We start from the raw sequence: 26,811 nt of genomic DNA on the forward strand, positions 1-26,811 counted from the left end.
AAAGGTAAAAAGCGTATAGGAGTTGTTAAAGCAGAAAAAAAAAAAAAAAAAAAAGGGCATAAATAAATTAATGGGTAGAAAAAATTAACATGTAAGGAGCTTGAAAGGGACGAATGAACCCTTTAATCTTTCTTATTTTAAAGTTCTGTAATTTATAATTTTCAATTTGTAATTATCAATTTTCAGTTTTGCATTTTTTTCTTTTTTTCCTATTTTTCCTTTTTTTTACATATCATACGAGAGACACGATCAACTTTCCCATTTCATTCATGGGCTTTCCTAAAAGGAAGAAAACATGAATTCACAATTTACTGGTTGTCTTTTCTATATCTGTCCCTCATCAATGTTGTCACGTGCTCTTTGACTGGTGTTATATTGTGATTAAAAACGTAATCTATGTATATTTCAATATATCGATTCCTTAAAAATTTTCGATTTAAAGCTTGACAAGCATTTCTTGCTTCTTCTTCATCATCAAAGTAAACATATGCATGTCCTGTGGGTTTGTTCCCTAATCCTTTAATTATGTGAATAGAATGCTCTTCATTTGACAATTTAAAATTCTTAAAAAATGTTTTTATTTCTTCTTGGGACACATCAAAAGGTAAGCCTCTCAATTTTAATCTTGGTAAATTAATTTTTAATTCCTGTATATTATGATATTCACTATGACATGTTTTTAAAAAACGTACATCATTCATAAAGGGATAAGTTACAGTTATTCTTGTATTGCAAATTATGCTAGGGCGATTTATATATTTCCTTTCTTTAAACAATCTTAAAAACATTTTTGTTTCTTCGAGCGTTGCTCTTTTGGGAAAATTTTTTTTTTTTTTTTTTTTTATGTGTAAAATGTGCTATTCAACATATGAGAAAAGAACTAAATAAAAAAAAAAAAAAAAAAAATGGGGAAACAGATTACTATTCCAGGTTTCAGTTTTTAACTTACATAAAAATAACTCATAGGTGTAAACACACAATTCATTTAAAGATGTTACAAAATAATGGGGGATAAAAAAAAGAAAAAAAAAAAAAAAAAAGTGTCAACTTGAGAAGAAATAATACTAACACAATGTCATTCATTCCGTTTATTTGAAAAATTTTTCAGAAATAATTTCATAAAATGATCTGCGAACGGCACCCTGCTAAAAAAAAAAAAGAGCATACATAAAATATGTATATATATGTGCGTGTACAGAAGTATGTATAAATAAGTACGTATAAATAAGTACGTATAAATATGTACGTATAAATATGTACGTATAAATATGTACGTATATATATGTACGTATACATATGTATGTATTTATAAGTATGCATAAGTTAAAACACTGCAATGATTCCTCTTAATATCGACATTTTCTCGGAAAAATCGGAAAAAAAAGAAAACATTTTATAAGAATATTTTTCCCCTAAAGCAAACGAAGCTAATTAAAATTGCATAGTAATAGTACATTGAAATATTGGAAATGTGTTAACAGGTACTCTTTGCATTTACGTACAAATATATGTACATATATGTATATACATATATATACATTTGAAAAAATTCTGAAAATTTAGCTTTAGCGTATCGTACCACGTAGCTGAAGAGTATCTTTTTTTTTTTTTTTTTTTTTCTAAGAAGAAAAATTTACAACTAATGAACATGGATGATAACAGCAGCTGTAGTACTCGTTTAAAAAAAATAGAAGAAGAAAAAAGAAACATAAGTGGGAATAATTTAAATTTGTTGTTAGGAGATTTGAAAATGATGACAGCTTATGAAATGTCATCTGAATGGAAAGATACAAATATGATGAACGAATGTTTTAACAACTTTTCGTGGTTTGATTCAAGAATTCTTAAAAACATACAAAATTATTTAAATGCAGATGATGTAGAAAGATCAAAAATTGATTATGCGTATAATACCTTATTCCCAAAACCAATTGATATAAAAGATACTAAATTAAATATGATGTCCTTATGGATTAAATCTCGAATACATTATAATAATTCCTTTTTTCCTTTACAATTATCCTTATATGATGTGTGAAATGTGTATAATACATAAGCACATTGTGAAGCTTCCTTCGCGTACATACATGTACACGTACAGGAATATATGCACACAGGATAATACAACGACGTGTTCCACATTATTGAATGTATTTAATTATTATTACTATTGCAGTCGCTACTATTATTTTTATTTTATTTTTATCTTATTTTTATTTTATTTTATTTTTATTTTTTTTATTTTATTTTATTTTTATTTTTTTTATTTTATTTTATTTTTATTTTTTTTATTTTATTTTATTTTTATTTTTTTTATTTCATTTTTTCTTTTTTTTTTTGTTACAACTGTTAAAGGCTTAACACAAGCATAATATAATTAGACATACACAAACATCAGTAAAATGAGAAATTAATAAAAAAAAAAAAATTTCTTTTTTTTTTTTTTATATGTTGTATGCATAAAAATTGATAAATTTTTCAAGTAAAAAAAAAAAAAAATAAAGTCTATACATAAACTACGAAGATGAAAGAAACGAATAACAGCTCCATGAATAGAAGACTCTTCATAAAAATTTCAGTCAAATGGTGGCAAAAAAAAAAAATAAAGTAAAATAGATAAGTATATGTGTAAATAAATAAATAAAATAAACGTAAATATAAACATGAAAGAAGAGAGGCGTAACAAAGAGGTTAATCTGGCATTACGAATTCTATTATTCATTTATACGGCCTACTTTTTTTTTTTTTTTTTTTTTTTTTATACACATGTTTTGTCATTATTCATGTATACAATTTGTATTTTTCATTTTTTCAAGAATTTCCATGATGTGCTTTCATTATTTGTAAAGGGAAGCACTTAAGAGACAATATCGTTAATCTTCTCCTTAAATTTGTTGATGTTATCATAAAATTTATCAAGAACATATAGAGGGACGTCAAGAGCTTCTTTTATGTAAGTATTAGAGCAAAATTCATTATCTTCCAGTTTTTCTTTGTCTATAAGGTGGGAGGGGAATCAGGGGAATGGAATTAAAAGTGAGGGATAAATATTACTGCGGAGATTTCGCGCTAGAGTGCTCATGGGTGTGTATACGCACATGTGTACGCGTATGTATGTACGTATGTATGCAAATGTAAGTATATGAAAATACACGTATGCAGGTATGTACGCGTACATATTTGTACGTATGTGCACTTCTCATATGTGCAATGTTTTGCTTAAAAGGGTATCCCGTATTAAGGGAAGCTCTTCACACATGTTTGCACTTGTGAAGAAGGAAATTAGAAGGGTGTATAAGTGAACGAATGAAAAGGACGAATAACCGCTAATGATCGAAATCGAGCAAAAAAGGAAGGTGTGTTTTAATTTATTAAAGTGCAAAGATCATAAATATTACCCTGTATCACTTCATCACTGGTAGAAAATAAGTGTGTTGGTGATATGGCTGTAAAGCTATTGGTAAAGGTTAAATTTACAGGAAAAGAGGAAAATAAAAAAAGGTATTCAAACATATGATAAATGGAAAAAATATTGTCAAACATGTATTTTATTATATACTTCGCTTCATCATATTGTAAAAGTATAATTTCCTTTTCGTCATAATTTTCTGTATTTATATCGGTCATGTGTACATTGTTGTCTTCTAAATTATTATTATTTTTATATTTATTATAATGCTGGTTTGAATTATCAGTTTCTCCTACGAATTTAGTCTTTATGTTCTTTTCATCAACACATGTTTCTTTAGGTAAACTATTCCTACTGGCTTTATTGCCTACATCTTTGTTACTCCTTCCTTTGTCACTCCTCCCTTTGATGCTACTTCTTATTTTCTCACCCATATTCTTATCATCCTCCGTTGTCCTTTTATTTTGTTCAATACATTCTCTATTTAAACTGTCGACTGTTGGAATGTCTAATTCAGCCGAATTGGCGATTCTTACCTTTTCTACTGACTCTTCATGATATTTAATATTTTTCTCTAACAAACTTATAAAATAGTTTACAGTTTTTTTTTTTTTATTATTTTTTTTCCCTTTTAAATTTTCCATAATTTTATGCAAAGTCATAATTACAATTGATATAAATAGATTTAATTTGTATATATTTAATTTTATTTTATTTGCGTATATGATGGCGTCCATTATTATTTGTGTTAATAACTTATGCTTTTTTGTGTATTTCATATTGTTTTCATTCTTGTATAAATATTTAAATATTTCTCTACTAATCAGTTCGTTCTCATCATTTATGTATTTTTCACTGAAGAAATGATTATTTTTACCATTTTTTTTTTTTTTTTCTTCTCCTTCCTTTAACTCGTTTGTATTTAAAGAAGATAACAAACTAGTGGTTTTTTTAATTTCCTTTTCATCACCTTGCCTGTTCATATTGTTTACGTCTGACATTTCATTCTTTGGACATTCTTCTTCCTCATGAGTAGATAACAGCAAATCGTCATCTTTTTTTTCTTTTTCTACCCTACTTTTCGTTATCAAATAATCATTTGAATTGAAAAATAAATTATTCGAGCTACCCAAAGTTAACAATTTGTAAGATCCTCCTTTTACTGCTCGGACAGTTTTAAGAAGATTCAATATTTCTTCTAAATTTTCTATGGAAAAGAAAAGTACTATGTCTTCACGATAGCATTTTTCCATAGTTGCAGTTTTTCAAGCAAAATAAGAGGCGTATGAAAAGTGCAGACACGGCTTTGGCTAATTAAAAGAGAGTGTTTTAAAGTTCCTTTTTATCTTCATATCGTTTTACAAGCTCGTACAATATTTACTGTGCATATTATTATGCAGACTCGTACAATATTTACTGTGCATATTATTTTGCAGACTCGTACAATATTTACTGTGCATATTATTTTGCAGACTCGTACAATATTTACTGTGCATATTATTTTGCAGACTCGTACAATATTTACTGTGCATATTATTTTGCAGACTCGTACAATATTTACTGTGCATATTATTTTGCAGACTCGTACAATATTTACTGTGCATATTATTTTACAGACTTTTATGCTTTTTTTTTTTTTTTTATATCCATCCGCAACGAGGCAGCAAATACCCGTGCGCGGGTAAGTATATATATATATATGTATACGTTTATACGTATATTTGCACGCTCACATGCTCGTATGTGTACATTGCGTGCTAAAAAGTACAGTCCAATAGCACTTTATTCAAACTAAATTATGTTAAATGGACGCAAAAATATTTGTGTGTATTCACAAATGTGGAGAGAAAAAAAAACATGCACATGCAAGAAATTATATGAGATATTTAAAAAAAAAAAAAAAAAAAAGTGCACATAAATCATTTACTTGTAATATTGTACCTTATAAAAATATTCTGTATGAGCAAAAATTTAGAATTTCTATCCTGAACAGTGCAGGAAGATTTTACATTTCTAATAACAGCGAAATGCACATACCTTTATGAGAGGAGAAAAAAAGGTATTGTAATAGATACTATTACTTGAAAATAAAAATATACTTTTGATAAAAAAAAAGCGATACCTTTAATTTAAATGTTTTTTGTGTTCAAAAAAAGGCGATACCTTTAATTTAATTCATTTTTTTTTTTTTTTTTTTTGTTTTCTTCCCTTTAAGAGAAAATAGAGTACTCACAAAAAATTTGAGAAAAACAACTAACATTGCTTGCTAAGGTTGAAAAATATAACCTGTTCAGAACTCAAAAAATATCAGGAATGTAAAATATAGATCAAAAAGAAAAAAAAAAAAAATAAAAGACGTATCTACATTTACATAAAATGAAAAATGCATTTTCACACTTCCAATTGTTAAGATTTGAGAAATTACCTACAGTTGAACGAGGGGAAAAGAATAATTGTTAGCCCCATTGTGTAGAGGAGCGTACTTTTTATTTGCTTCTTCATGTATACATGTACGTCTACATATACCTATACGCGTACTTTCTTTCATATGCTATTCATAAAAATGCATATTTTTTCTCCTCAAATGGGGCAGCTCTTAAAGCAAAACAACAAAATTGCGCTTGAGAACTTTCTTCATTAGTGTAATATGCCTTATCAGGTGAGGAAAAATGAAAATGAAAAATTATGGGGTATTTTTTTGGAATATGTATAAGAGGAAAATGTCTTCTCCGTCTGTAGGAAGTACCACAGAAAAGCAAATCACCTCGTCAGTAAAAACAAAAGTAGATGGTGAGAAGCAAGTACCCCCTTTGTCATATAAAGGAAAAAACAAAAAAAAAAAAAATTTATTTGTTTTAAACAAAGATCAGTCTAAATATTTAGTTAACAAAGAATATATAAGTTATATGATGATAAAAACATTTTTAAAGGATTATAAGGTACATATCACATATTACACAGTTTTATTATCTCTTTTTTCCGTATTTTCATATTGTGTTATTAACTTATTATTGATGATTTTTGAAGAGCCATTAGCCGTAAAAATAGTAAAAGAGCATGTTTTAAAAGATAAAAAATTAGTTGATGAATACGAAGAAGTGATATTTTCAAAATTTTGGACAGGATATATAAATGAAAGCAATGCTAGTATAGTTATTAACATCAAAAGTAAAAAACACAACAAAAAAAAAGGGAAGATTATAAGCACTTTACGTAAACAAAAAGACAAATGGCACATTAAAACATTAACATACTATAATGTAAAAAAAAATGATAATTTGGATACAGATGATTTGAAAACGGTAGCAGAAAATGCAAAACAGAGTGCTGTATGTCCAATGAACAACACTTCGTTTCTCAAGGGGAAAATTAAAAATTAGCGACCATGTTTTTTGCATATGGCAATTATCGTTTTGCATTAGATATTTATCGTTTTGCATTAGATAATTATCGTTTTGCATTAGATAATTATCGTTTTGCATTAGATAATTATCGTTTTGCATTAGATAATTATCGTTTTGCATTAGATAATTATCGTTTTGCATTAGATAATTATCGTTTTGCATTAAATAATTATCGTTTTGCATTAGATAATTATCGTTTTGCATTAGATAATTATCGTTTTGCATTAAATAATTATCGTTTTGCATTAGATAATTATCGTTTTGCTTTAGATAATTATCGTTTTGCATTAAATAATTATCATTTTGCATGGTGCATTTTTTTTTTTTTTTTTTTTTTTTTTTTTTTTTTTTTTTTTCTTGTTAATTCTTAACTGGTTATACGCAAAAGACTGCAAAAAGGGGATATCCCTTATGTCATCATTTTATTTCGTGTAGTATATTTGTCTCTAAGTATTTTATTTTGTCCTGCACAGAAAAGAAAAAAATCATTCACGTGTGTGTGTATGCACTGTGCCATTTCAGCAAGAAATGTGTAACAAACGAGTGTGCACAGTTTTATTTGTTTTTCGCGCTATTCACATATTATTTTGTCTTTTCGAGCTTTTCATTCCTTCATGTTTTTTTTTTTTTTTTTTTTTTTTCAAACCTCCTTTGACTTGTTTTTCCAGTCCATGTATTCGATTGTAATAACCTATTTATAAAAAAGGACAAGCAAAAAGAGATATATATGGTTGCATACATACGGGTTCGTATAAATATGTATGTATGTGCATATATGCATATTTGTCAGTGCTTATATATAGCAAACTCAATTGCACAAACGTGAAAGACATACTATTTGTTTGTTGGAGTTTTCACGTCTTACTTTCCAGTTAAGCTTATTTAAAATATAGTACTTAAGGGAACTTTTGGTATTTATTTTTCCTCCAAAAGTGTAATAATGCATGAATCCGTTAATCTCAATACAAATCTAGGAATAGAAATAAGGAAAAGGTTGACAGTCGCGGTAAAAATTTGGTCCGCACGTATGTACGTGCGTGTGTGTGTATTAACATGTCCATGTTCATACGCTTATTTGCGCATTATGCAGATATGCATGCGTGCACCGCAGCGTGCACTGCAGAGTACCCTCTTTTTTTTTATGGCAAAATCCAGCATATAAGGACCTACAGGTAGTTCCCTCTCAGCACGTAATCCTATTTCTTTGAAAATCTTCTCAACCTGCTGCTGTATCTTTGAAACCGTAATAATATTTCTAATATTTTTCTTTTCAATTTTGTTTATAGCGTCTTGGCAGTTTTCCCCCATGTTCTTCAAAAGATATAACACTATGTGTACCTAAAAAGATGTTGGGAGAAAAATTGCATTGTATGATCGCGTATGAATAGGTACATGCATACGTACAAATAAACATATGTGTGTATATATAAATAAATATATGTATGTGTGTGTGTAAATATATATATATATAAGCGTGTGTACATATATATATAAGTGTGTGTACATATATATATAAGTGTGTGTACATATATATATAAGTGTGTGTACATATATATATAAGTGTGTGTACATATATATATATATATGTGTGTACATATATATATAAGTGTGCGTGTGGGTATATGTATCTATGTGTGCATGCTGACACGCCGCACTTGTTTACCCATCTTTCTGCATATTCGCCCCCTTTTTCCTACCTGCTTCAGTTCCTCATTTTTAAGTTTACTTATATTACTTAACAACAAACTTACTATAGTCTTTAATACATCATTCAGTATTTCATCTCTTAATGAATTAGTGGCAATCCATAAGGCAATAGAATAAGAAATATTGCACAAATATTTAATTTCAAACTGTTCATAATTATTATATACATGTTCTTTTATCAAATTAAAATACATTCCATAATTCAGATTTAGCATGGATAAGCTTAGCAATATTGTAGTTAGTACCCCCTTGTCCTTTAAAAAAAAAAAAAAAAAGGAAAAAAATAAAGAAAAAAGAAAAAATGAAAAAACAAAATAAAGACATGGAAAATAAAAAAAAATTATTCAACGGTGCCTCTAAATCCTCGAATCAATTTGGACAAACATACGTTCGCTTTTACTCGACACGCGTACATACATAAGGTATAAATAAATATCTGTCTATGTATATGTATATGTATATGTATATGTATATGTATATGTATATGTATATGTATATGTATATGTATATGTATGTGTATATGTATATGTATATGTATATGTATATGTATATGTATATGTATATGTATATGTATATGTATGTGTATATGTATATGTATATGTATATGTATATGTATATGTATATGTATATGCGTGCATGCACGTGGGCTCGACGCCTCCTCCCGTTTGTACACCCCACCTGATCGATTATGGGCATAAAACACGAGTTAAGAACTTGGCATATTTGGCGAACTGTTTCGGAGTCGTTGTAATTATATTTGTTGTAGATAAACAAGATCATTGATAAATCAAATAAGGAAAATTTGTTTAGTGCATCTTTTATATAATACTCAGTAAAAAAGGTTAACATATTTATGTCTAGTGATGCCGTTTTATGAAGATCTATTAGTAGCTGTGTTAATATCCTTGTATTCATTGAAGGCTTCTTATTCATAATAATTTTTACAAAACTGTTGTATAGGGAATATTTTGTAAAATTCAGTTTGCAAAAGGTGTGTAAAACCAAATATATATCATCAATAGTTAGTTCATTTATAAATTTTTTTAATAAATTACTTACATGATTTAGCACATGCTTCTCTTTATAATTTATTATCTGTATATTCTTTATTAAAAAAATTATTTTCTCCTTACTCATTTCTTCACTGGTATTATTGAAACAAATAGCTCGTACACTTTTTCCATTTGTACAAGTCGGACTGTTCAATATACTAGCACTATAACGATGCACAAATTGGCGATGAAAGCGAATACATTTTCTTCCACTTAATCCTTTAGCAGTTTGCAAAATCATTCTTGGCAAAGAGGTCCACGTGATGTTTTGCTCTTTCCTGGAGTGAGTGCGGCGAGAAACGGGCAAAAAAAAAAAAAAAAAAAGAACTGAAGCAGTAGCAGTAGCAGTAGTAGTAGCAGTAGCAGTAGCAGTAGCAGTAGTAGTAGCAGTAGCAGTAGCAGTAGCAGTAGCAGTAGTAGTAGCAGTAGCAGTGGCAGTGGCAGTGGCAGTGGCAATGGCAGTAATAATAATATAGCTAGCACAAGGAAAAAAAGGAATGCCCGTTCGAATGAGTTAACAAAAAAAAAAAAAAAAAAAAATACAGACGCGGAATGGAGAGAAAAAGCGATAAGAGAAAGAATTAAAGTTTAGTCAAAAGCTTATTGTAATCCCATGCAAATTGCACAGTTGCGTACACTTTTATGTATTTTTTTTTTTTTTTGGGCATTCTCAGTTCCATCCACAGTCGTCAAGCATATACGGGCATGCATATACATACATATGCTCATTCTTCTCAGGGGCAGCAAGTTATATACATATATTTGTATATATTGCAAAGGAACTTCCGGCAAAACTGAAGTGTGCAGTATAACCCTCTGACTAACGCACTTTTTACGATCATCTTTTTTATAGCATTAATGCTTTCGCGAGGGTACGAAATGGATGATGTATTGGAAAAAAAAAAAAAAAAAAAAAAAGAAAGCAAAAAATTAAATGAAGCATAATTAGCTAAATAAAGCAGAAGTAGCAAAATGAAGCATAATTAGCTTAATAAAGCAGAATTAGCAAAATGAAGCATAATTAGCTTAATAAAGCTGAAGTAGCAAAATGAAGCATAATTAGCTTAATAAAGCTGAAGTAGCTAAATAAAGCTGAAGTAGCAAAATAAAGCAGAAGTAGCAAAATAAAGCAGAAGTAGCAAAATAAAGCAGAAGTAGCAAAATAAAGCAGAAGTAGCAAAATAAAGCAGAAGTAGCAAAATAAAGCAGAAGTAGCTAAATAAAGCAGAAGTAGCTAAATAAAGCAGAAGTAGCTAAATAAAGCAGAAGTAGCTAAATAAAGCAGAAGTAGCAAAATGCAGCAAAAACAGCAAAATAAATAAAACGAGCAAACGTTCGATACGACCGGCTTCAAACGCACCATGTAGTGACGTGCTTCACTACAATGTTACACGTGTACAAATACGTGCGCAACTAAGAGCAAGTACGTCAATCCAAGTGCTGCCCAAACGTTCGAAAATGACTGCTATATATTTGCGTATAAGACGGATCAGAGGAATGCACGGGTATGTGTGCAAGCGGAATAGAATGCATCTTCACACAGGAGTGAAATACTACGATAGGGAAAAAAATATAGTGAACAAGCTATTAGAGAAATACAAAAATTTAAGATATGATGATAAAATGAATTTAATAAAAGATCAATTGAAAAATATTAAGGAGAGGGATATCAAGGTTATTTATGATTTCACTGTGGGTTGTGTAGAAGGGCAAGGATTGAATAAAGAACATGATGCGACACAAGATACAGTTCAAAATAAACGGAAAAGTAAACTGATGAAGCTAAGGAAACCTTCTTTTGTACAAGAAAAACGTGGGAAAAAGAGAATCAATAACGATATAACAATGATGGATATATATGAAGAAAGAACTAGTTTAGAAAAAGAAAAAGAGTTAAAACATATAGAGAAATACACTCTTATTGAAGACTTGTATAAATCTTATATATATAGCAAAGCTTTTACTCTACTGAACAGCCAGTATAGGACGAAACACAGCATATCAAACAGTTTTATACATATTATGATTAACACTTTGAGAAAACATATTTTAGATAAAGTAAAACCGACATTAATAAACGAATTTGCCGTATATACAAATCCTTATATGCTATTTAAAAATGCATTATTTAATTTTATTCTTCATCAGTATGTTAAAAATCCTTACGAAGAGAGTTTAATAGAAAGCTATATGAACAGAAAAATTAATTTAACTGTTTTAAAAATAAATAGTGCCGATGTACCTGTTGAGGTATATGAACCTTTAGTTTCTTTTAGAGGAGATATACATTACAGCTATGATTTTAAAGAGAAATTTAAAGAAAGCATTACCACATCATTAAAAATTTTAAGCGCTATAATGAAGAATGCAACAAATGAGAATAAACACCAAGATAAGAAGGAATGTCCACATGAAAAGTGGCAACACTCATCTACCGGGAAAGAATTGTTAAATGATGGTTCATCTTATGAGCACGCTGATATGAAGGATGGAGAAAAAAAAATGTATAAAGACAAGAATACTACTGGATTTATAAACGAAATATTAAAAATTCTACCAGAGAATACTAAGTATTATTATGATAATTATCCCTTTTATAACTTAAAATCGTTTAAAACGAATATACAAAAAAAATATGTCGGTGGAATAAAAAATAGTAAACCAATAAACACAGAAGAAGAAGAATTGAGCTATATGAGATACCCGACCTTACAGTGTGTTGCTCATTCCTTGCCAAAGGATATCAAGTATAGAAATAATGTCGTTCATACTATTAAGGTACTAGAGAGATCAAAGTATTGGGATTATACTAGCAAAATAAAAGCTATAAACACCTTAATTGACGTTTGGAATAATATGCATTCTAGTGAACATTATGAAAACTTACTGGATAAATCTCTACCAGTTATTTACTCAAAAGATATGTTAAGAAAGACAAGAACGAGAAAAGAAACCTATAACCAAGGTATCACGTACATTCAATCGCTAACTACGCAGAAGCCCCTGCACATGCGCACGAAGAAGGGCTAAGCTAGGTTTGCACGCGGGAACGATGTGCATTGTGCATATATATATATATGTAGCATATATATATATGTAGGATATATATATATATGTAGTATATATATATATGTATGTATGCGCACAAGTAAATATTTAAGCACTTATTTACTAATATATATACATTTATTTGCCGCATATAGTTTTTTTTTTTTTTTTTTTCCCGTTTGCAAAATGGGCCTTTGTCATTTGGCCTCTTTTAAAAATTTCCAAAAGAGATAAATTTTATGCTCATTGCATCATTTTTTTTTTTTTTTATAATTAGCAAAGTGGCACTCCTCCCTGATTGCATGCTTTGCGACGTATTATTTATAAAAATCATTCGCTCATTAAATGATTGTTTATTTATGTTCCTATCATATATATTATTACTATCTGTTGATATATATGTTCATATATATATCTTTTTTTTTTTTCTTTTTTTTTTTTTTTTTTTTTTTTTTTTTTTTTTTTTTTTCTTTCCCAAAGGAACTCCATTGTCCATCCTCCGTTTTTGTTATACATTTTAATTATGTACAGTCGTAACAGTCTCATGCATTCATGCACAATAATTAATAAAATAAAAAATAATCGTACAGTCATAAGTACATTAATTAAATAGTACAGTGGCGCACATTTAAAATTTTACTACTCCCATTCCGTATGTAACTATAGCACTGTATTTGTGCGTACTGTACATGATACCCAAGCGCACGTATTGGGGTAAAATTAATACAAATATATACATATATATATATATGCTTATGTATTATGTATATATGTATGTATACATATTCGAAGCATATTATTTGGGCTGTAGTATTTTTAATTAAGCAGAGGTCAGCCAAAATTTATGTATGATACAAATAATATACACGAATGTACATCCTATACACTGAACAAAACGCAGACAGATATATAATAAGTACTTTTTAAATAAATGCGCGATGTACTAAAAAACTTTTCCTTTTTACCATCCCCCTCCCGTATCCTACTGCTATAAGTGTATATATATGTATATATATATATATATATACACAATATTATACTACTACGTATTATAATCAATAACTTATATATATATTTATATTATTTTTTTTTTCTTAATTTTTCTATCCATAAATTTGTGCACAAATATACAAATACTGTCTTTTTTTTTTTTAATTTGTTCTTAACATAATTCAGTTTAGCTCTAGCTACAGTAGTAGCAGCTTTTTTTTTTTTTTTTTATTTTTCTTTATATTCTCTTTTCTTTTTTTTTCTTTTCCCACTTATGTAGTTTAAACCTTTCCATAAAGGGAAAAGACTCGCACATATTTTTTCTGTTTATATATAAAAGGGGAAGAGGAAAAAAAATAAAAAAATAATATAAAAATAAAAATAAAAAAAAGATTAAGATTGATAAAAAAAATTGAGAATAAATACAAAATTGAGAATAAATACAAAATTGAGAATAAATACAAAATTGAGAATAAATACAAAATTGAGAATAAATACAAAATTGAGAATAAAAAAAAAATTGAGAATAAATACAAAATTGAGAATAAATACAAAATTGAGAATAAATACAAAATTGAGAATAAATACAAAATTGAGAATAAATACAAAATTGAGAATAAATACAAAATTGAGAATAAATACAAAATTGAGAATAAAAAAAAAATTGAGAAAATAAAACATTGAAAATAGCAAAAAAGAGATAACAAATGGAAAAAAAGAAAAAAAAATTAAAATATTATTAAACAAAGGGAAACGAACTATAAATATTCTTTTATATGCATTATATATTATATATATATATATATATATATTTTTTTTTTTTTTTTCCATTCTTTATTATTTAATGGGTAAAATATATTTTATATTTATATATATTATGTAATATATATATACTTAAGATGTAGTAGCATATAAATTGTAGTATTAAAATATGGTATATGAAATGATAATTAAAAAATATGTTTTCCTTTTTTTGGATAAATCGTAAATTACATAAGTATATAAATGCATTAAATGTTATTATACTATTTTATGTATGTTTGGTTTGTATCTTTCTTTAAATATATATATATATATATAATATATATGTATACATAAAATAAATATTTTTATATGTATGTATTTTATCATAATCATCCATAGTATCGGCGCCTTAAATTTTTTTTTAATTTCAAATAAATGATAATAAGAGTGCAAAGGATCAATTATGGTGCATTACGGAAAAAAAAAAAAAAAAAATGTATATATATATATTATATAAATATACATAATAATACATGCATACCTAATACATACAAAAACATACATATCATACAAATACATACATATCATACAAATACATACATATCATACAAATACATACATATCATACAAATACATACATATACAAATACATATATATATATATAATAATACATAATAATACATAATAATACTTACAATAATGGTACTTATATATATACATATAACACTTTCTACCTTGCAAAAGATTTTTTATTTTACATATCCCATTATTAGGGTAATATTTCCCTTCCATAACTTTTAAAAAATTGTAAAATTAATATTTTCATAATAAAAGCTACAAAAAAGAAAATAAGCAAACAAATAAATAATTAAAATAAATAAATATACATTATATGTACAGTAGAAGTACAGTACAGTACATACATTACATATACATTTATGTACAATTTTCTTAAAAAAATATTTTTCTAAAAAGAGGAAAACAAGTAAGAAGTTCAGTGTACATTTAAAATATTTGGAGTACATTAAAAACATAAAAAAATAAAGAATTATATAATTCGCTATTGTATATATTTATACAAATATTTATACATATATTTATACATATATTTATACATATATTTATACATATATTTATATATATATATATTATATATAAATATAATAAATGATATTACTAGTATTTCCGTTTTTTAAAAACCTAAAAAAAATAATTCTCATGCTAGGAAGGTGAGATTTCGAGTTTTTTTTAAATCCAAAAATAGATAAACTTTAAAAGAAAAATAATATATATAGAATATGCATAGTATATATATATATACATATATGTAAATCGCATATTATTATACTTATCGTGTTTATTAAAGTAAAAAATGTACATTTACTATATAATAATTTTGCATTTGTAATTTATTACTATATATAATATTCTTCTCACCGTGCACAGTGCCATTTTTTAATTTTTTTTTTATAAATTTGAAGAGCAAAAATTTATGTTTGATTTTTTTTTTTTTTTCAAGTATAAAAATATATATATATTATATATATATATACATTTACATTTATATATACATTTACATTTATATATACATTTACATTTATATATACATGTACATTTATATATACATATACATTTATATATACATATATATATATATATATATATATATATTATGTAATAACATTTTACCTTTAAACGTATTTTTATTATTTTATACGTATAAATTATTAAAATTTATTTATATATTTATATTATATGTATACATATATAAATAAATAAATACTTATATTCAGATTGACGCCAGAAGTTTTGATTTTTTTAAAATATACTTATATATAATAATTTACAATGTTCTGATTCTTTTATATATATATATATATATATATATATATATATATATATATATATATACATATGTATATGTATATATAAATATAAATTTGTGTTTTACTGTACATTTGTTACTATTATTTTCTGTATGAAATAATATTATACATATATTTATACTTATATGTAATATATATATGTAACTGCACGTATAATATTATTCATATATGTGTTTAACCATATGTATTAAAGATATATGAGTATTTATGTATAATTAAACAAATGTAATAATAATATGTGTATAGTAAGGTGTTTATATATATATGTATATATAACTAGGTGCGATTAATGTATGTTTAAACTTTTTCTTTTGCATATTATAGTAAAATAAATAATAGTAATAATTAATAGAAAATTTTTACGGTCAAACAAAGGGCGTTATGTGAACCATACATACATTCACATTTGCATGTACTTTACAGTTGCATATGTTCATGGAATAAAATTTTTAGGTTAACGTAATTAGTCTTTTTTATTCGTTCACTGGGGTATTATTATGTATAATATATTATAGTACTTCAAATTAAAAAAAAGCCCATTTTTTTTTTTTTTTTTTTTTTTCTTCATCCCCGTTTAACGTGCCCTACTTTTTTTTTATTTTTTATATATAATCCTTCAACTTTTTTTCTTTTTTTTTTTTTTTTTTTTTAATTTTCGTTTTTAAAAGAAAGAAGACATTTTAAAAATTTTATTAATTATAGGAAAATAAAATATATTGCCGTAGGTTTACGTTCTTTTTTATTATTATTATTATTATTTATTTATTTTTTTTACAGCTTTAACGTAATGCGCTTTAGTATATATAATATATATATGTATACGAAGGTGTAGGTATGTAAACGTGTTTGTACATATATATACATATATATATATATATATATGTATATAATACATGTACGTTTATTCCCATATATGTTTATATATATATATACACTGTGTATTGTGTATATGTATATGTGCATAGCGCTTTGAGGTGCGTTGTATATATATATATGAAGACGATTAGCCAAAACTACGCAAAAAGTTAGGTTCCATTCCCATATATCATAAAATGATACTGTCAAATAAATTTGTAGTATTTCTTTATTTGGTACTTGTTTTTGTATATTTAAATTTTGAGTCAGTAGAGTTAAAATTAAACAATATAGTTAACAATGACGATCCAAATAGATTTTTAAATATTACCTTTGGAGATGATTCACGCATGCCTGGCAACATGAACAATGGGATCATAGAAGGCGATGATATATCGAAGGAGGACAAAGAGGAAAAAAACGATCAAGATGACAAAAATATGGAAAATACGGAACATATCAAACATAATGAACATGACGAAGTAAACAAAAACAATCAAATTTTGAAAAATGACCAAGAGTCCCAAGGTCAGAGTAATGAGGCAAAAAATTCTGAACATGGTCAGGCCGAAAAAATGGAAGAATCAAAAGAGGAGAAGGAAATGAACTACAGTGCAGGTGATGGGATAGAAGTTAGATTTGTCCCTAAGGATATTGACTCTGTGAAGAGCAATGTCAACCAGAACGTTGATGGTACTAGCGGCAGTGAGGAAGAGAACTACAAGGTTACTAACGAAATGAAGGAAAGCAAGTCCGTAGAAGAGAAAAAGAATGATGAAGTGGATGAGTTAATGAACGAGGAGGATAAAGATGCAGACAATAATGTTGACATTATTGACAATGATGACGACGATGATGACGATGATGATGATGATGATGATAATGATAATGAGGATGGAAATAAGGACGAAGTGAAGGACGAAAGCGATGAATATGCAAAGGAGCAGCAGATGGGTGGAAAGATAACCACTACAACAATAGCTAATAAAGATAGCTTTGAAAAAGAAGAGGAAAACAAAAAATTGATGGAAAGGAAATCCATTATGAATAATGGAGTAAATAATTTAGAAAAACAGATGAATATAGATAAAACATGGAATAATTTATTTCTTTTATTTAAGAAAACAAAACCACAGTTGAATAATATAAATTATTTTAGAAAAGAGGTACAAAATGAATTGGCTTATAGAAATGGATTATATTTTTCAACGACAAGTGTAAAAGAATATAATAAGCATGTAGATCCAAATAAACATGCATACATTAAGTTACCTGATGATACAATGGTATTAGTAGTAACAGCAAATAAATTATTTTTTCAAGATTTAGTTTATTCAAGTAATAAGTATATAGCTATTAAAAGGAAATTTACATTTTTAATGAATACTATAATACATAATTTAAAAAATAAATTTTTTTTTAAAAATTATGATTATCAGTATTTATATAAAGATGATTGCTTTGCATATGATCATACCAAGAAATTGTTAGATATGAGTCTACTAGGAGAATTATCCAAAGTTACGCAACCCATATATATTGATGATATGAAAAGTAGAAAAGTAGACATGCATAAACTTTATGGAGGTTGGTTTCATTTCCTAGGTATTATGGTTGTAAAGGGTTATACATATAAACCAGTTGAATATGATTTAGAAAAAGTAAATGTTATACCAGCACATCAAATAGAGCAATTCAAACAAAAAGTTAATCAAAAACATGATGGATTTAATAATGGTTATGTAGTAGGCTTGTGGAGAGATTTCCCAGGAAACAAGTATGCTAATTGGAGGTATTCAGTGGAGTTGTTCTTATGGGATTTGTTGAATGTTTTACCACATGAGTTACCCCATCCAGCTGACCTTATCATGACCTACAATAGGGGAAGCATTGAGGAAGTGAGTGGATATAGGATTAGGAGTGATAAGACTAGTGACGATCATAATGCAGGAGAAAATGCAGTTAACGTAGTAGCGGAAGGTACACCTGATGCAACGAATACTTCACTAGGAGAGCATGAATTGAAAGAAAAGGATGAGGGAAACGAGAAAAAAATATTAAGTTATTCGAAAGACGAAATAGAAAATTGGCATGAAACAATTAAAAGTAAGATAAGCACTAACTACAAAGGGTTTGAAGTAGTGATGGTATCAGTTAAGGATTATATGAATACATTAGGATATAACAATGATAATATTCTTTCAAAATATTACAATGTAAAAAATAAAAATGGTTATATATTTTTAATCTTATTGAATAAAGATTTTTTCGTTGATGAGTTTGTAAAGAATGAAAATTATGAAGAAGCCAAGAAGAATTACTTTACAAACAAAATGAATGAAATAATAGAAAGACTACAAAAAATTTTAGATGCATTAAAGGAAGAGATATATCCTAATGATGATAATATTCAACCAGTTGTTACTCTTTATAATTATCTATCTGATGAAGCAAATTATGAAAAGTTAAATCCACATATAATAAGTGAAATTGCTGGTATTACTAAACACTTAAAGTGCGATAACCTGATCCATGATGATGTTAGTTGTTTGAAAGATATATCTATGCATTACAAATATGGAGGTTGGTTTGAATTTGGTGCAGCTATATATGTAAAGAATGTTAACTTTGTTAATGTAAACTATGAAAAACATGATGATATAATAAAAAAAGAACATGAAAATGCAATTTTGGTACAAGCGAATGGAAATTATCAGTCTGCTTGTTTATGGAAAGATTTACCTGATAAAAACATGGCTCCTTATAGATACCCTCTTGAAATTTTCGCTAAAGAAAATTCTCAGCTTAACATTCTGAATGTGCAAGATATACACCCTTTTGTATTAGTGGATCTCCTGAACAAAGGATTGCAGGTTATGAAGCATCAGTCGGAAAAGACCCCCACGTTTGTTAGTGTTAGCCGTAGTGGTAGCAACAGTGGTAGCGGTAGTAACGATGAGTCTAGCAAACCTGACAGGTTGTACCAGAGCAACTTCAGCCATATTATGAACAAGTGCAGGAAACCTGAACGTGCAGGCCATGAGGAGGAGGGAACTCACGCTTTGGACGACTTGGAGAACGTGGAGAATGATCTCATAACATCTGTTTTGAATGTTGAAAATAATAGGATGAACAACAACAGCTTGCATGGTAATAGTGTAGAGGACAATAATAATTATGGAAGTAGTAGTAGTAGTAGTAGTAGTGGTATTGTCGGTAGTAAGGACAACAAAAATTTTGATGAAAACGAGTATATTTTTGAGAATGTAGGAAAGCAGGATGATGACAAGATATATGAGGAGGATACAGAATATGGAGGAACAGACAGTACAACAGATATAGATAAGGATAGTTACATTGAAGTAAATGAGGGAGCAGAAACTAGCAAAAAAAATAATATTGTACAGTTGCATTTCAGGTTTGGAGGTAAGAATGACGCACGTAGTAGCGGCAGAGGGGAAGGAGAAAGTACGAACAGTAATAATAGTAGTGGTAGCAGTAGCTCTGTTGATGGAGTAGAAGAAAAGAAGAATTCCGTACTCAACGATATTGAAGCCGAATATAATGATGACTTACAAGAAGCAAAAATTGTGGGGAATAATGCAGAAAGTATCAACGACTTAAGTCCAAAACCTGATGATGATGACGACGACGATGATGACGATGATGATGAAGACGATTACTTTTCAACAAGCAATTACATAAATAAAGGAATCGTTAGTGCACAATCCGTTGAAGATTTTAATTCTAAAATATACTTATTTCTCGTTATTTGCCTTATATGTATTTGTATTGCCTTACTTGTAAGTATTTCATTAAGATTATACGCTACAGTTGTGAAAAGAAAAACTAGCGATAGAAACAGAGTAGTATTATCCTTCAAGGATAAAGAAGAAATGCCCGTAGTTCAGGGTATCCCTGCCCCATGGTTGAGCGAATAATTTTTTCTAAGGTTAACAAAAGTAACTTAAGATGCACAAAAAAACTCGTAGAAAAATAATGACCTGAACAGTACATACAAAAAATGCGCTGCACAACAAAAGTGATATAGTGCCCTAGCAAAAAAAAAAAAAATAAATAAGTTCGAACTCTATCTGTACTATATGTTATTATTCAATGCACTAAAATGATGCAGAAATGAATAAAAAAAAAAAAATAAATAACTCCCCCCCCCCCACTTATCTGTATATTTTTTATGTATCATAGTGCATATATATATATATGTATATGTATATATATTACATATATTATTTACGTATTTATGCAAATTTTTAATTCAGTCAGACCGCAATACCATATAGCCTTTATGTGTATTTATTAAGGGGATATGAAATATGATTTCTCACGGTTTACGTGTTTTATATTTTTCCGCGATATCTATGCATATGTATATATATATATATATATATATATATGTGCATTTATAATATGTGTACCGTACGCCCTTTCTTTATTTTACTTATTATTTTTTTTTTTTAATTTTTTTTTTTTTCCCTTTTTATCATTGTAATAACGCACGATGATAATATCTCATTATTTTTTTATTATAATCAACGCGTAACATTTTTGGTATTCAACTGATTTATTTCTTTTCCTTTTTCTTTTCTTTTCCTTTCTTTTTTTTTTTTTTAAATTAAATGAAACTCACCTCATGATCCAGATAAGTAGAAGAAATTATATAATTGATAATTTTGTTTGTTCGATTTAATTTTTTACTAATAACGCAAACATGCTAGAAAAAAAAAGAAAAAATATATATTTTATATGTATATCATATATATATGTGTGTATACGTATTTGTATATGTACGTATTATGCACTTATGAGAACACTTATTTCTGTTCCTGCACAGTCTCACTTGTACTGAGGCAAAATTAACACGTTTTCATCATGTGAGAGTCGGTTTATATTTCAAAAATTTTTCCATTTTTTCCATTTTTCGGACTTTTCCATTTTCTTTTTTTTAATTGAATCATAACACCCTTTAGGTTTCTTTATAGCAAGATTTTTTCTGGAACAAGCAAATATGGTGCATACAAACATATATGCACGTACACATACATATGCACATACAAACAAAAACAAAAAAAAAAAAAAAAGAAAGAGGTAAATAGAATGGTAAAAAAAAAGTAATTTCCCTTGTTCAGCTTACTACTATACTATGCAGTATACTTATAAATGCATTGCTCATAAAGAGATGTACTCGCATGAAATTAAATAAAATTGTGTAAAATAATTAATGTAAAAATTTGAATGAAACAGAAATGGGGAGTGATAGGATAAAAATAGTGTTTACAATAAGTGTGCACTTATGGCGCGTACTCGTGTAGTGGGTTATCAGCATTTCCGCTTACCCGTACCTACGCATTTCACGCATTTTATTTACAAAGAACATATATTCATATATATATAACACCATCAGGTGATAGGCGCGGTATATTTAAAAAGAAGCTTTTTCTTATGCAGAAGAAAAAAAGGAAATAATCGAAATTGTTTTATAAAACGAGGAGTTGTAATTGATACGCCTTTAGAAAAGATGAAAAACGTGCGTACCGTCAGGTATATGTATATATATGTCCATATTTATCCCTCAACCCCATTTTCCCAATTTCGACGGGACCCTATGAATACTCATTTTTCCATTCCTCCATTGACACATACGAAACTGAGAAGTTACAATTATTTAAGAACCACTCTCTCATTGACTCATACGGTTTTAAGCAAGTGCTTACTTGATTGTCATAAACAAACATTTCTTTTTCCTCCTGAACAGTATTAACTGTGTTCTGTTTACCCTTTTGGCTACTGTTCCCTCCTACCACTGCTTTGTTCTTTATTGAAGAATAGCGGTCGAAAAAATTAGTTACTCGAATATTTTTTAAATGCATGCTTTCCAATTTGTCAATTATGAATAAAGCCTTTTTTATTCCCCCATCGGTGCGCGTTTGTGTGTGAACAGCATTTTTATTATCGCTTCTCGTTATTACAATGTCAATTAGGTAAGGGGAATTAAAATATTTTAAAAAATGCGCAATTTTTTTTTTCCTGAGCAGGTCAGAAAAAAAATAAATAAATTGTTGGCTAGCTCTTGTCTGATCATTTTTAATATTTTCCTTTAAATCATTATTATGATATTCTTTTTTTATATATTTACAAAAATAAAATAAATCGTCAGGTAGTCTTTTGTCCATTTTTATATATAACATTTGCATTACCTGAGAAATGATAATCAATAATTCAAAGCTTCCTTTTTTCTTTATTTTTTCATTTTCTTCATTTAACACTTTCATTCCTCCTTTCATTTTATTGCAAAACATGACCAACATATTTTCCAGTAAGTCCGTATTACTCTTTTTATTTTTTAAAACAATTTCTACAAAATAAAAAGAGATGACTGAAAATGCACAATGTGGTAAATAAAAGTCAGGTATATTTGTTATATTATTTTTCGCTATTGTTAACAAATAGCTATATGTTATTCGTATTAACGAGTCAGGTAAATATGCAATATAAGAAGTCATATGGTCAGAAAAAAACTGAATAAGAATTATTACATGATTTTCATTAAATAGATTTAAATTTTTATGCACAAAGTTTATGGCATATTGTAAAAATTCTAAATTTGTAAGTTTCATATTTATAAATCCTTTTAAAAGGTATACGAACGTGTCAATAGGAAGAGATAATTTGGGGATATTCTTATTCAAAGAAGTTATTTCACTAGTAATAAAAAGGGGGATGTTTACTACTCCGTTTGCTATGCCAATTTCATTGTTTATTACAGTTTGTCCATTCGATGAACTGGCGCCACTATGTATTATATCTGTGCTACACGGCTTTTCCTTTTTTTCATTCGCTTTTTCTTTCCACCTGTCCGAAGCAAAATTATGGGCAATTTTTTTTACCTCCTTTGTATCAACTTCATTTTTTGTAATATGTAAGGACTCAGTGTTTTTACAAATCGAATGGGAATATAGTATCTCACCACAATTTATATATCCTGAAGAATTGTTATGATTTTTATGTTCCCCCTCCATGCCCTCCTGTTCAAGCAAAAATTTATTATATTTATGGGGAATTCCTCTATTAGTGTCTACCCTCTTATCAGACAAGTCAAAAGGAAAATAATAGTTTTCCCTATTCAGTATAAGATATAATACATACTCTGTAAAAAATGCGAACATGTTAGTTTTTTTTATGCACACATCGTGAAGACACGTTTCACTTTTTGGATCCTTTAAGAAATGATTATAATGATAAATTAAATGGAAAAAATGAACCAAATTTTCATTTGATAGTTGACCAATTTGGTTAACTACATTTTGAAAGGATAAAAAAAAAAAAAAAAATCCATATCTTTGTAATTTAATGCAGACATATGTTTTAACATGTAAATGACGTAACTTATATTATTCCTCGTTTTGATATACTTTTTAAGATAATTAATAATTTGATGAAAAACTGTAAAGTTAATTTTGTTTATTGGAACTAATGCTTGTAATAAGTTAATTATAACTGTTGGATGAATACAATTCTTTATATTATTTTTTAAATAAAGAAATAAATTCTTAAAAACCCTATCCTTGCAAGAAAAATATGAACAAGCAATAATTACTTCTATAATAAATTCAACAGGCCACGAAAAGTTTAACATATAAGAAATTCTTCTAATTAATCTCCTAACCGTTTTTTCGTTTTCTATTTCTAAGTATTGTCTGTTTAAACTAAATAATATTAAAGCTCTAGCATGGTAACCATATTTCATAATGTTAATATATTTATCTGTTTCGTTAATAAATCTTTTTATCAGATTTTTATTATTTATATTAAAAATTGTGTAGAATTCAAAAACGTCCACTAAATTATAATATTTAAACTCATGTAAATTCTTCTTCAATTCTTTATTCAGTACAGCAACGAACGAGCTCTTTCTTATTAAATCCTTAAAATTTGCTTGCTCTTTGCACTTTTCACTCATATCAGATTGTAACATACTTCTCTTTACGTCCTCTATAGACCTTTTCAACTTGTTACTATAACACCTCTCTCCGTGAATATATCCAGGTATTTCTTTCTCCTTTTCGGTTTCTTTCTTCACATTATGCAGTTCCTTACCATTGGATGCCCCCACTGAGGGAATGTGTTTTCCCGAAATGGACGTCTGGGTAAACTTTTCCTCGTGCGGTAAATGGTGTAAGGATAGGGGGTCAGAAAAGATAACACTCTTGCACACATACCGCTTGATTAGCCTAACCACGTAGCTGTTACAGTTTCTGTTACTACTACTGCTGCTGATGCTGGTAACAGCGTTGCATGAGAGGGAAAGGCGGAATAGAGTCTTACTCAAATATTTGCATATATATGTTATATCATGCTCAGTAAAATTATGGTAGTTCACTGATATTGTATCATCAATGTAGTTGAAAATGTACTCATTAAAATATAAGTATTTATCATTTATGCATAGTATTTCTATAATTTGTTGTTCATTCAGAACTATTCGATTTGTCAAATTGTTAAGCACTCTGTTGTATTCATCTCTTAATTTGTTAAACTCCCACCTGGCACCACTAGTGGGGCTAGAGTTACTAATGTTATCATTGTCGCTGCTATCTGCACTTCTATTAATATTATTTTCCCCCCTTCGAGGAAATGCTAAACAGTTCAACCCGATATGATGAAAGAATTCTAAAATATAGATGAAATTGGACTCATTCAGAATGAGACTGCCCCCTTTTCCATCGATCGAAGTCTGATTTACTCTGTTTAAAAAATCCTCTTCAATTGTGTAATTCCTAATATTCTTTTTGTTCATATAAATACATAATTTTAAAAAATTAGAACTGTTCATATATTTTACTAAACTTTTATTTTCTTTTTTGTTAATGAAATAGTATAGCTTTTTCATATGTATAAAAGTTAAGGGTACATCGTCCAACATATATATGTTTCGTTTCAATGTTTTATTGTTATGACTGTTGTTCATATATGCTCCTTCTATTTCACCCTTTACAAATGGGAAAGGATTTTCCATTGGAATGTTCTCCTTGTTCTTGTTTTTTAAATCAAAAGAAAAGTAATTACCATGGGCTTCAATTTCTTCATATGGATGGTGTCCAACAAGATTAGCAGCTCTATCTACAAAATCATCAAGTAGGAGTGCATCCTCTGTTGAAGTACTATTTCTAACCAGGGGATAATATTCCTTAAAATGTTTGTTCCTTCTATTCAGATGAAGAATTTCCATCTTCATCTTTTTATTTAATTTCTCTTTTCTAAATTTTGCTCGACTCTTTCTTTCATAAAGGGGAATAGTATGCTCTACTCTAGAACTAGAACTAGAACTAGCGGAATGATAGCATTTAATGTTTTTCATAAGGCACAAAGAATTGACTAAGAGGAGCTTCATCTTTTCCGCTTTGCAAGAGGGGGTATTTATAATACCCACGCGTGTGTGTAAATATACGTAACATACATGCGTACGTATATATTTATACATATGTAGGTACATGTATATGTACGTATGTATATGTACGTATAATGCGTGGGATAAAAGTCATAACAATCTTTTGCAAAAAAATGTAGAAATTAAGAAATTAAAAAAATAAACAGGGAGAAGCGGAAGCATTTTTTTTGCATTTTTTTCAATTTTTTCTTTTAAGTGGATTAAATGTTTTGAAAATTGTTCACAAACGGGGAATACAAAAAAAAAAAA

At 27.8% G+C, this 26,811-nt stretch overlaps 9 protein-coding genes across 9 annotated transcripts; 5 read left to right on the top strand and 4 right to left on the bottom strand.

The window, feature by feature from the left end:
- Positions 1–308: 308 nt before the first annotated feature.
- On the bottom strand, positions 309–788 carry MKS88_003300 (RNA-binding protein; the record flags this gene model as incomplete). The annotated part of the gene is made up of 1 exon (XM_067216379.1): positions 309–788. One exon carries the CDS (start codon positions 786–788, stop codon positions 309–311), a length of 480 nt encoding a protein of 159 aa, XP_067073032.1.
- Positions 789–1,642: 854 nt separating this feature from the next.
- Positions 1,643–2,038, top strand: MKS88_003301 (ATP synthase-associated protein; the record flags this gene model as incomplete). The annotated part of the gene is made up of 1 exon (XM_067216380.1): positions 1,643–2,038. One exon carries the CDS (start codon positions 1,643–1,645, stop codon positions 2,036–2,038), a length of 396 nt encoding a protein of 131 aa, XP_067073033.1.
- Positions 2,039–2,857: 819 nt separating this feature from the next.
- MKS88_003302 (uncharacterized protein) lies at positions 2,858–4,662 on the bottom strand (the record flags this gene model as incomplete). The annotated part of the gene is made up of 2 exons (XM_067216381.1): positions 2,858–2,997; positions 3,399–4,662. 2 exons carry the CDS (start codon positions 4,660–4,662, stop codon positions 2,858–2,860), a joined length of 1,404 nt encoding a protein of 467 aa, XP_067073034.1.
- Positions 4,663–6,129: 1,467 nt separating this feature from the next.
- On the top strand, positions 6,130–6,789 carry MKS88_003303 (uncharacterized protein; the record flags this gene model as incomplete). Its single annotated transcript, XM_067216382.1, has 1 exon — positions 6,130–6,789. The coding sequence occupies one exon, from the start codon at positions 6,130–6,132 to the stop codon at positions 6,787–6,789; it is 660 nt and encodes a 219-aa protein (XP_067073035.1).
- A 441-nt stretch (positions 6,790–7,230) lies between these two features.
- MKS88_003304 (RAP protein) lies at positions 7,231–9,657 on the bottom strand (the record flags this gene model as incomplete). Its single annotated transcript, XM_067216383.1, has 6 exons — positions 7,231–7,278; positions 7,460–7,504; positions 7,679–7,783; positions 7,942–8,151; positions 8,511–8,774; positions 9,199–9,657. The coding sequence occupies 6 exons, from the start codon at positions 9,655–9,657 to the stop codon at positions 7,231–7,233; spliced, it is 1,131 nt and encodes a 376-aa protein (XP_067073036.1).
- Positions 9,658–9,835: 178 nt separating this feature from the next.
- Positions 9,836–10,164, top strand: MKS88_003305 (uncharacterized protein; the record flags this gene model as incomplete). Its single annotated transcript, XM_067216385.1, has 2 exons — positions 9,836–9,855; positions 9,906–10,164. 2 exons carry the CDS (start codon positions 9,836–9,838, stop codon positions 10,162–10,164), a joined length of 279 nt encoding a protein of 92 aa, XP_067073037.1.
- Positions 10,165–11,069: 905 nt separating this feature from the next.
- On the top strand, positions 11,070–12,602 carry MKS88_003306 (uncharacterized protein; the record flags this gene model as incomplete). The annotated part of the gene is made up of 1 exon (XM_067216386.1): positions 11,070–12,602. The coding sequence occupies one exon, from the start codon at positions 11,070–11,072 to the stop codon at positions 12,600–12,602; it is 1,533 nt and encodes a 510-aa protein (XP_067073038.1).
- Positions 12,603–17,293: 4,691 nt separating this feature from the next.
- Positions 17,294–21,037, top strand: MKS88_003307 (exported protein 3; the record flags this gene model as incomplete). Its single annotated transcript, XM_067216387.1, has 1 exon — positions 17,294–21,037. One exon carries the CDS (start codon positions 17,294–17,296, stop codon positions 21,035–21,037), a length of 3,744 nt encoding a protein of 1,247 aa, XP_067073039.1.
- A 1,680-nt stretch (positions 21,038–22,717) lies between these two features.
- MKS88_003308 (uncharacterized protein) lies at positions 22,718–26,505 on the bottom strand (the record flags this gene model as incomplete). The annotated part of the gene is made up of 2 exons (XM_067216388.1): positions 22,718–24,411; positions 24,501–26,505. 2 exons carry the CDS (start codon positions 26,503–26,505, stop codon positions 22,718–22,720), a joined length of 3,699 nt encoding a protein of 1,232 aa, XP_067073040.1.
- Between the last annotated feature and the right edge of the window lie 306 nt (positions 26,506–26,811).

The sequence above is a fragment of the Plasmodium brasilianum genome, chromosome 10 (genome assembly GCF_023973825.1).
Source record: "Plasmodium brasilianum strain Bolivian I chromosome 10, whole genome shotgun sequence".
Taxonomy (NCBI): Eukaryota; Apicomplexa; class Aconoidasida; order Haemosporida; family Plasmodiidae; genus Plasmodium; species Plasmodium brasilianum.